The 11,447-nt window shown below is 40.6% G+C and overlaps 1 protein-coding gene across 1 annotated transcript; it reads right to left on the bottom strand.

Moving 5' to 3' along the window:
* Positions 1-1,419: 1,419 nt before the first annotated feature.
* On the bottom strand, positions 1,420-2,751 carry LOC149713528 (uncharacterized). The gene is made up of 3 exons (XM_089849013.1): positions 2,555-2,751; positions 2,228-2,481; positions 1,420-2,171 (listed from the first exon to the last, which is right to left on the bottom strand). Exons 2-3 carry the CDS (start codon positions 2,424-2,426, stop codon positions 1,420-1,422), a joined length of 951 nt encoding a protein of 316 aa, XP_089705139.1. The 5' UTR covers positions 2,427-2,481; positions 2,555-2,751.
* Between the last annotated feature and the right edge of the window lie 8,696 nt (positions 2,752-11,447).

Below are 11,447 nucleotides of genomic sequence, written 5' to 3'. Positions count from 1 at the left end.
TTTCTCGAGAACCACTCTCACCAGCGCATAGACTGGCAATTACCCTCAGGTAATTATCTTCTAAATGTTTTCAGATAGCCTAGAATATCTTAAATTTAATAGATCTTTCAAAGATTTTTAGCTAGCGGTGATAGTATGATTAGCATCGCGTATGGATTTCGGATCGGGAAATCAACGGCCCATATGGTCATCAAAGAAACTTGTGATGCATTGTGGGATGTCCTACAGCCACTTTATCTTAAAGTAGGTACACAAATATGAACTACTGGGAACTATATTCATTGTGTTTATTACATAAAGACACCAACTCAAGAAATGTGGAAGGATGTGGCTCATGATTTCTGCCGATTATGGCAGTTTCCAAACTGCTCTGGCGCCGTCGATGGGAAACATATAGTTATCCAGCAGCCCCCAAACAGTGGTTCTGTTTATTATAATTACAAAGTATATGAATTGTTCTGGCATATGTTTTACATTTTTTAACGTTATCATAACTTTTTATAGGGCACTAATTCGATAGTTCTCATGGCGGTAGTAGATGCAGAATATAAATTTTTGGCGGTGGATATTGGAGGTTTTGGATCAAATTCAGATGGTGGCATTTTCAAGGCCTCGCTAATTGGGTCTGCCCTTGAAAACAAACGCCTGAATCTACCAGAACCCAAAACACTACCAAGAAGTAATATTCTTGCCCCTTTCGTATTTCTGGGGGATGAAGCGTTTCAGCTGCAAGAGAACTTTTTGCGTCCCTATTCATCAAAGGAATTAAATTCCCGATCTCGAGTATTTAACTATCGACTAAGTAGAGCCCGGTAAGTTGAACTTTATAAAGACCTTTTAAGTTATTTACAGTTTGGTAATACTTGCACACTCATGCTATATTTGTAATTGTTGAAGGCGTTGTAGCGAAAATGCGTTTGGGATATTGGGTGCAAGATGGCGAATATTTCACAAGACCATAAACCTTGCCCCAGAGAATGTTGACAAAGTTGTAAAAGCTACTGTGGTCTTGCACAATTTTCTAATATCGAAAGAAAAACACTTGAAGGCATCAGAAAAGTCATACTGCCCTCCTGGATACGCAGATTTTACTGACAATATGGGAAATTATCGCTATGGTGTATGGAACGATGAGCCAGAAAATGCTCTATATAATCTTCCAGGGTCCATGTCCAGAAACTCGACAGAAAAAGCAAAACATTGCAGAAAGATATACATGGATTACTTTTGGTCTGAGCAAGGCGCTGTTCCTTGGCAATGGGATATGCCTGGAGTTACTCGTTGAATTAATAATACCTGTGCTTTTAATAATGTGTTCTTATTAATGAATATTCTTGTGTTTGCATGTAATTGAACATGTTACTGTCAATAGTTATTTAGCCATTTAATTATAATAAGTAATAAATTTCAACAACAGAATTATTTTTCATTATTTACAACTTCAGAATTGCTTTTCCGTTTTAAATACCCCCGAACCACACCAACCAAATCCATTTCACAATCAAGTTGCATTTCTTCTGGAACCCCTGATAATAGTTGAGCTAAATATTTGCAAAATGTTTGTGGCCTTTTTTCTACATTGTTTTGGCACTGGTGAGCAATTGAAGCTTCCAAATATCCATCTATTTTGGAAATTTCCTTAGTAATTTTATCAGCAATCTCCTTCGGGTCTGTTTCTGCTTTTCGCTTCGTTTTTCTCGATGATTTGCTTGTGTCCAGGGTTATATTTGTGGAAGTAGAAGGTCCAGCAGAAGTTGGAGGCCCATCAGAAGTAGAAGGTCCAGCAGAAGTAGAAGGTCCAGTAGAAGTAGAAGGCCTAGCAGAGGTTGAAGACCCAGCAGAAGTTGAAGGCGCAAAGGAAGCGCATGTACTTCCTTCATTCTCTTCCACCTCAACAGCTTCATTGTGGTCTTCTTCGTTGTTTAGTCCTATACTCTTCAGTATTTTATCAGCAGCTTCGCCATCTTCGTCATTGTATGCCAAGTTGCAAGTTGTCTCCCGACGACACACAACGTCTTTCAAAAACATAAGTTGTTTAAAGAAGGGCCATTTAATGAGCTGCATATCTTGCTCCTCAATGTATTCCTGGCCCGACTTTTTTTTACTGACAGCGTGAAAATTAGTCCTAAACTGATCCTTCAGATATTTCCACATTGTTTTTGTGTCTTTAACTATAAATTACTTCATTTTAAATATTTTTAAACTTTGAATTTAACCATCAACTTACTGGACATGTTCATTATGTTGGATATTTCCTCCCATTTTACTGCTTGTAACTGCCTATCTCTGAAATCCGGACTTGCTTTATTCCATATTTCCGGATAATTAAAAATTACACTAATTAGCTCCTCTTTTTTTTCATTATCTTTCTGCCTAATTTGAGCCTTCAACTGTTTTTCCTGCTCTTTTTTCTCTTTCAATGACATTTTAAATTGCAAGCTAATTACAAATTTTTCTGGTCGGTATCAACAGACAACGTGACTGCAAAAATGGGAATCCAAAATGAAAACATTGTACAATATTGCGCAATTCTAGGAGTTATCTCGATATCTACTTCCTGATTGGTCGAACGAGGTCACATGTAGTTTTGCGAGAGTTCAACTCGAGCGAGAGAATCTGCCTCGGCAGATCGCGAGCGCATCGCTAAAATCGGCTTCCGCTTTCAGCAAAAGCGCGCAAATTTCAGATCTCGCCCGCTTGTGAACAGTCGCGCGGGTTCGAAAAATCGTTTCAGCTTCATCTCTCAGCTATACGCTTCAGCTTTCCGCTCTTGTATAAACGAGCCTTTACTCCCGCTAACACTCTTTCTCCAATACCTTCCGCTTCAACTCTCTACTCAGTACGGTACTACTCTCGCTTGCACTACTACACTACATCAGTGCTGCGCTCGGCCCATTAAGTAAACTGGACGATTTGTGTTCTGAGACCTAATAAGAACTACGGCCGGAAGGAGAATTCATAGAAAAACGAATTGGCACTGCAGAGCTGATCTACAGATTTAGTAGTTGTAGTTTAATACGGTGTATGGCGTGTTTATGAGCAGAAGTTCATAATCCAATGAAGTTATTGGTAAATGATGATCCAGTCGAATAGGTCTATTCGAAATAGCTAAGAGTGAAAGACAGGGGAGATATCATTGGTCTTCATCTCGCTTTAAGGCGAATGCGCTCTAAGTGTTTTGGATCCAGAGAGTGCGCAGAGGCGGCTGTGTGTCATCCCATCCCTCTGTATGTCCCGATACTGGGGGTTGCCTAACCTCTTTTTCACATCGAAGAGGCTTAATAGCCTAAAATTATTAACGTTTTTCACTCCATCTCATTTGTCCTCTTAGGACATAGAAGCCTTCCAAAACCCCGAAAGGCCAAAACCCATACAACAGAACAGCCTCGGAAATAAAATCTCTGTTTTCATAAATGTTATCAAATTGTGGTCGTAATTAATTTGAATCGATAATGTATTATTGTATTATCAGTTATGGGAAAATATTTACAATAACTTCGAAAACAACCTTAATTGTTTTCAAGACATTTTCAAGGTTTAATATTTGACTATACAGGGTGTTTAAAATAAGGGTGGTATTATAGAAGAAGGGTGAGTTCTATGGCCGATTTTGAGACGAAAATGTTCTGTGCACGGTATCTTATCTCAAGGGACATCGTTTTCAAGTTTTGGCTGAACTTGTGTTTTACAGATTCACTTTTCAACTTAATTAGAATGGTTTTTCAGTTTCTCATGTTATTTTAAGGGGTCATAACTTGAAAACGATGTTCCTTATAGGAAAAGTGTCATAAAAGATTATCGACTCAAAATAGCCCATAGAATCCACCATACTTCGGTCCTTTTTGGAAAGTGCATCTTGGATATGGTCGGGGATTTACTAATGTCTTACATAAGGTGATATTTCACTCATTAGAGCAATGCTCCTGAATTTTTAAATTGATTGTTTTAAATATGTTCGCTAATGAGTCTAAACATTTTCTGAATTGCTATTCACGATAATATTATGATTACATTAAATTGTCAAGTAAACTGCATGGTTTATATTTATTCTTAAAACGTATCAGTGGTCCATCTGCCACACTTGAGGTCATTCAGGAACCAAATAGAAGCAAAAATGGATGTACTTTTAGAAAAGAACTACAAATGATTGACCATCCTTAACTGAACTGAAATATCGAACCTTTCATCACCTAATTCCCGCTTCAAGAAATGGATTTCAGATTTTGGTAGTTGGAAGAAACGAGAAGAAGATACTATACGTGGAAAAGCAAATAAATGGTCTAGTGAACGATGTACAAGAAGTGACTGCATTCCCAAGAAGAACAATATAATCGAAATTCTAGTAGAGTAGAACGTGCTTACTACGGGACGGAGCCAATATATCGTGTTCTATGAACCGTGATTGAGTCAGATTCTAGATTTTGTCATCTCTTTTATCCTGGAATTGGAAATCTAAACCCTGTACTACTCATGGACAATATGTTTCAGCAGTAATGTGTAGCGTTATATCAGACTGCAGAATACAGGAATTTTAATATGAAATCTCTTGTCAAGTAAGCGCCTTCCGATATCGAAGATGCGACTAGTGTTGTTAGTTTAGTAATTTGAGGTAAACTTATAGGTCAAAGACTGACTGATAATCAACGCCCAGGCCAAACCACTTTACCTAGAAGGTTGAAAATTTGCAGGGACGTTACTCTTAAGTAGTAGGCACGCACTAAGAAAGATTTTTCCAAACCGCCGCCATCTTGAAAAATGTCGGCCAAAATGTAATAAACCTTTACGACCGGTTTCACCAATATTTTGTATACTGGTTCCCTATATCCTATAGAAAGGCCTTATGACTTTGGGTGTCCATTTCCCGTTATCTTTAAAAATGGTGGCCCGAAAACTAATAAAAATATTCCGACGGGTTGACAGGCAACGTCGGGTACCTTTTCTACTAGTACTTTAATATTCTATGGGTTTTTCGTAGCTTTGCAACTGAACTTACTTGCAGTGTATTTTTGAAAACAAATCACAAATTAAGGAGCGTGTTCTTTGGGTCATACCGAGTAAAACCGAACTTTGAACCATTGTCGGATCAAAAGGTGATCCCAAATGTGTCTCTGACCAAATTGTTCCCGATTTAAGGATCAGTTGAATAATAAGCTTATTCGTTCGACTGTTGACTTTAGGTCAAGGGTGGGGTTCACTCTTTTGACCCAAATAACACGCCCCCAAATTTGTGAACTATGATGGACTTCACAAAAACACCCTGTGAAGATGATCTCTTCTTTTAACTTGGATGGAATATTCCATTTTATCATGAAAGAAAAAGCAACTGTAAGAAGAATTGACATAAAAAGGACAAGTCCCCTTACGTTACACAAAGAATTGGGTCTAGGAATATGGGTTTATTCAATACTCGCAATAAGATCTTTGTTAAAAAAACTTAAATATTGGGAAAACGGACCTTATTGGATAATATATCTGTAGGGATCCATTTGGAAAAGAAATGATTGGTAACTACCCTATAATTTGAGGAAAGTTCAACATTGAAAGTTTCCCTATATTTTTAGAAAAAAATTATAATGAAGATAATAGAGACCTATTAAATTAAGCAAAGGTTACTCCTTATTTTTAAGAAATAGCGCGACGTAGTAATGAACCTTAATTTAGAAAAATAGCCCAACATATTAGAGGGTATTTGTTAATTTGGGTAAAAGGATCCAACAGTTAGGGGTGTTCGAAGTATTGGTTAAAAAAATTCCTTCTTGGTTAAAACAATCCAACATTTTGCGGGTTTTCGAGGTATTGGTAACAAAAATCCAACAATTAGCGGGTATTCGAAGTATTGGAAAAACAATCCAACAATTGGATAGAAATCGCTTTATTTGGGAAAAAGCCAACAATTAGGGCATGATGAAAAATTCAACCATTGGATGGAAATCCCTTAATTTAAGGAAAAAAATCCAACACTTAGATGGAAATCCGTTAATCTATGGGGAAAAGCCAACATTTAGAGGAAAATTTCCTAGTTTGAGAATTAGGCAGAGAGTCTCTACAATGTGTCGTAACAGGGGTAAATAACGAAAGGAGTTAGAGACGCTAGCTTCCGTAGTGTACAATACAGTGGGACTTTCAAACGTAGACACAGAAAAGAGAAAACGCCTCGGTCGCGCCGTCTATAATTCAAAATAAGTATGATATTTTCCAACCAATAGCGTGGCAGCAAAGTTTCGAAAGTCATGCTGGGATATCGATTTTCTCCTGTCTGCGAGTTTTCGTCTGCTAGTGTTCGTCTGCTTACGACTAAGTGACAATTAGGCTTAGAGTAAAGTTTATTCATTAAGGTGCACTTGAATTAGAAACATGCAACTTTAAAGTTGGTAAATTCCTTAGTCGATAATGAAATGGAATTAAATGTCGTTTTTGCATCCTTCAATACAGTTTTAGTTGTTTTAATTTCTTTAGTCCCAGATACAGTCGATGATCCTGATCCCTCAGTTCCCACTGGCACTGACTCGGAAAAATCACTAAGCCTTGGCTCACTGGGCCGACTCTGTAACCGCGCACTTACGGCAGAACAAGTTTGAACACATTTTGAGGATTTCCCCGGCTTCAAATTGCAAATTGATGACTTATCTTTCTTCTTTAAATCGCTGTTTACTCGCGATTGAATATAATAATTATATTGGGTTGATTTATGAGACGACTTCACAACATCGACACCCGCCATTTTACTTTACCCAGAATACCTTGCGGCGCGAGATTTTAAGGCAAAACTCTTAAGGTTCTGATCTTATTTACAATACAGTTCCAAAGATGGCACTACGTTAGTTACAAATTCTATGACGTTTCAAGGTTCCACTGTATTCTACACTACGGAAGCTAGCGTCTCTAACTCCTTTCGTTATTTACCCCTGGTCGTAATATTTCGAAAAAACACCGTTTTGAACGGTAGCTACTCTTGCATAAACGTCCATTTGTGAGGATGATACATTAAAATGAATAAGAACCACCATGAAAAAGGAGGGTTACCACATTGGAACTGTAACACTTTTCCATAGTCTTCCATGTTACCATAGAAACCAGACATTAAATGATTCACGCCTCTACCGAACACAGTTGTGTATAAGAGAAAGTTTTCAGTTGAATAAAGAACTTAGATTATTAATGTAATTCGTCCCAATTTTTATATCACAACAAAACATGGTGTCAGATTAACGTTTCCCGCGTCTTCCCGCCGCGTTTGTCAGTTTTTTCGCCGTTCCCGTCGCTTTGGAAAGGGGATATTAGGGTCAAAGGCTTAGTGATACAGCGTCAGTGAGAAGAAGAAAATACCACTACTCGCTAGTAAACAAAAGGACACCCGAATTAACATGTCTGAAGACGACACGAATGACTTGGACCTTCTTCAAGGTGGACAGAGCGTACCAACGGGAGTGCCCCCCGTACCTGCCCCTACCTTTCAAATCACTGCCCCCGAACCATTAACAGGAGCAGGAGAATGGCCAAAATGGATTAGAAGATTTGAACGCTTTCGCCAGGCCTCGGGTCTGAGTCGAAGTTCTCATAAGGAACAAGTAAATGCCTTAATCTATTTCATGGGTCCTCAGGCCGATGATATCTTCGACTCGTTTCAATTGAGTACGGAGGAAGAGAGCGTCTATGAGAACGTCAGAGATCGTTTTGAAGGACACTACGTTGTACGGCGCAACCGCACGTATGAGAGAGCGAAATTTAATAATCGTCAACAAAGAGATGGCGAGAGTGTAGAAGAATACATTACCGCATTACACGCATTATCAGAACATTGTGAATTTGGAACAATGCGGGACGAACTTATCTGTGACAGACTGGTAGTTGGATTAAAAGACAAGGCCTTATCAGAGCGACTTCAGTTGGACAAAGAACTGACATTGGACGGTGCTGTCACGAAAGCCAGACAAAATGAACAAATCAAATCGCAACAACGGGAGTTGTACCCCGAGAAAAATGCGCATAATGTAGATAGAATACACACGGGTAAACCTGCATCGCGTGCTAGCAGAAACATGCAAGGTCAATGGCGGAACCACGTAACGGCCAAACAGCCACCTCCAAATATGTCAACGCAACGACAACACCAACCTCAGCAACAGCAAGAACGTTGTAAACGTTGTGGATACTCGAGAAATCATCCCAGAGAACAATGTCCAGCCTCCAGCGCTACATGTCATAAATGTAAGAGAAGAGGTCACTTTGCGAAACAGTGCCGAAATTCAATGAATACTATAAGAGAAGTAACCAGCGATACATCCTTGAACAATGCATTTTTGGGATCAGTAGAGAGCAAACCCTCCCGGCAGTGGCATGCCACCATCTTGGTTAATAAACAACGAATTAAGTTTAAGGTTGACACAGGAGCTGATGTGAGTGTCATACCGGAAGAAATGGCCCGAGCAATGCCTCTAGCAAGTAAATTGGTAGCCTCAGATAGAACCTTATATGGCCCAGGCCGTAAGAGAATCGAATGCGTAGGGATGATAGCTGCGACATTAGAATATAAAGATGCAAGAATATTTGAAAACGTCTACGTGATCCCAGACCTAGAAAGACCGCTTTTGGGGCTGAAAGCGAGTGAAGAATTGAACATAATAGCGAGAGTAGATGGAATGGAATCAGCCGCCACTAAAGTTGAGTTGATCTTGCAGGAGTTTCCTCATCTCTTTGAAGGAATAGGCAAGACCGTCGAACCATATGAGATTGCATTAATGCCTGGCGCTCAACCAACTGCATTAAACACGCCAAGAAGAGTTCCCATTCCACTGATGAAGCAAACCAAAGATGAACTGATCCGCATGGTTTCAGAAGGTATTATAACACCTATAGAAGAACCGACAGACTTCTGCGCTCCGATGGTGATAGTTCCCAAGCCGGATAAAAGCATACGCATTTGCGTGGATTTGACTGATTTAAATAAATTCATTAAGAGAGAAAGATATCCACTTCCCTCGGTGGATCACATCTTGGGTCAATTGGCGGGAGCCACCATATTTTCGAAATTAGATGCTACGAGCGGTTATTGGCAAGTTCCCTTGGCGCCTCAGTCAGCGAAGTTGACAACTTTCATCACGCCTTTCGGGCGATATTATTTTAACAGAATGCCCTTTGGTATTTGTTCTGCGTCAGAGCATTTCCAACGAAAAATAGGACTCTGTCTCGCTGGAATACCAGGAGCTGTTCACCTGCAAGATGATATCTTGGTATGGGGATGTAACGTGCAAGAGCATGACGAGAGATTGAGACAGATATTAAAACGTCTGACAGAAGCTGGAATTACACTTAATAGAGCCAAATGCGAGTTCTCCGTCAGAAGAGTTAAGTTTCTAGGCCACGTCATAGATGAAGCAGGAATACATCCAGACGAAGCGAAGATAGCCGCTATCAACAAATTGCCACCGCACACAAATACAACAGAGTTGAAGCGTTTCCTAGGGATGGTTAACTTTCTAGCAAAGTTTGTACCGGAAGTATCTCATACACTGAGACCGTTACATGAACTCTTAAGCACGAAAAATGAGTGGACGTGGGGAGACCCACAGAACGAGTCGTTTATTAAGATCAAAGCATTGTTAACTAATCATCCAGTACTGGCGGTGTATGATCCGAAGCTGCCAACAATTATTTCAGCTGATGCGTCATCTTGGGGAATAGGCGCTGTCCTAAGTCAAGTTCATACAGATGGACAACGGCGCGTAGTCGCTTACGCATCTACGACGTTAACAGATGCAGAAAAGAGATACGCGCAAATAGAGAAAGAAGCCACAGCATTGGCGTGGGCTTGTAATCGATTCAAGGATTACATAACAGGGATTAGCGTTGATCTTGAAACAGATCATAAACCGTTAGTGACGATCTTGACGACAAAGCAAATAGACGATCTGTCCCCTCGTCTTCAAAGAATACGGTTACGGATGATGCGTTACGTCTATACTATAAAATATGTTCCGGGAAAGGAGTTACATGCCGCCGACGCACTTTCGCGTGCCCCCCTATCAGGAGAACACGATTCGGTAGAATTGGATGAAGAAGTATCTGCCTACATACAACTCATCACGTCAACCCTTCCCGCTACAGACCTTAGATTGGCCGAAATATGGCAGAAACAAAGAAATGATCCAGTATGCATACAACTGCTACATTACATTCAACACGGGTGGCCACAGAAAAGTCAAGTAACCAAGGAATGTCAAAGCTATTATGCTTATCGCGATGAGCTGTCAGAAACGGACGGCCTGCTCATGAAGAGTTCTCGGCTCGTGATCCCCGAACTATTAAGAGACACCGTATTGGAACAAATACACCATGGTCACCAGGGCATTACCAAGTGCCGCGCAAGAGCGAAATCAGCAGTATGGTGGCCAGGATTATCTCGAGCAATCGAAGAAAAGGTTCAACGTTGCCTCGCGTGTATCAAGGAATCCAAAAATATGCACGAACCAATGATACCTACAGAATTTCCTGATCGCCCGTGGCAAATAGTTGCTATGGATTTATTCCATCTAGAAAAGAAATGGTTCCTGGTGGTCACGGACTATTATTCGCGTTTCTTTGAGATACGACCGCTCAGTGAATTAAACACCGCTGCGGTAATTGACCGCATCAAGTCAATCTTCGCCACCCATGGCATACCTGAGACAGTCAAATCAGATAACGGTCCTCAATTCAATCCTACATTGACGTCAGAATTCCGACGCTTTGCGGAGAATTACGGATTTACGCATGTAACATCCAGTCCACGTTATCCTCAGAGTAACGGCTTTGCAGAAGCAGCAGTGAAGATCGTAAAACAACAGCTGAAGAAATCTGAAGACGCGTATAAAGCCTTATTGGCTTACCGTTCGACTCCGTTGGCTAACGGTTATAGCCCAGCTGAACTGTTGATGGGTCGCAAGATACGATCCACACTACCGATCGCTAGCACTCACTTATATCCGTCCCATTTACCACGAGAACAAGTCGTTGACTTGGAAGAACGTAGAAAGGCCTCACAGAAGAAAAATTATGACACTCGTCATAATGTGAAAACGCTCCGTGAGTTGAACAAGGGCGAAACAGTATGGATAACAGACATGAGAACGCAAGGAACAGTAGCCGAACGCGCACCCGAACCACGTTCCTACATGATCCACACCCCAAAGGGTACCATCCGTCGCAACAGATATCATCTGATACCCATCAGACAGGACAGAGACGATGCCGCTCCAGAGCAACCTGATGGACAACCGTCCAAAGGTCCAGTACAAGAACCAGATGAACAAAACCAAGGAGAGCAAGAAAATTCACCCGTCCCGACATCACAACAATTGTCACCACAACAGGATGAATCACCAGAGCCTTATCGCACCAGGTCGGGTCGCGCGATTATTAAACCAGTAAGACTGGATCTCTGAACTTGAGGGAAGGATGTTGAATAATGA

This window comes from Phalangium opilio, unplaced genomic scaffold, assembly GCF_054372755.1.
Source record: "Phalangium opilio isolate 3A_F unplaced genomic scaffold, DU_Popi_V2 ptg000009l_1, whole genome shotgun sequence".
Classification (NCBI taxonomy): Eukaryota; Metazoa; Arthropoda; class Arachnida; order Opiliones; family Phalangiidae; genus Phalangium; species Phalangium opilio.
Note: the sequence above shows the minus strand (reverse complement) of the source record. Positions and strands in the feature narration are given on the sequence as shown.

Excerpts from the sequence above, each read along its gene's own strand:
- LOC149713528 (XM_089849013.1), bottom strand. The coding sequence starts at position 2,426 with ATGTCATTGAAAGAGAAAAAAGAGCAGGAAAAACAGTTGAAGGCTCAA. Across the intron at positions 2,172-2,227 it reads CAACATAATGAACATGTCCA|TTAAAGACACAAAAACAATG; the intron begins GTAAGTTGATGG and ends AGTAATTTATAG.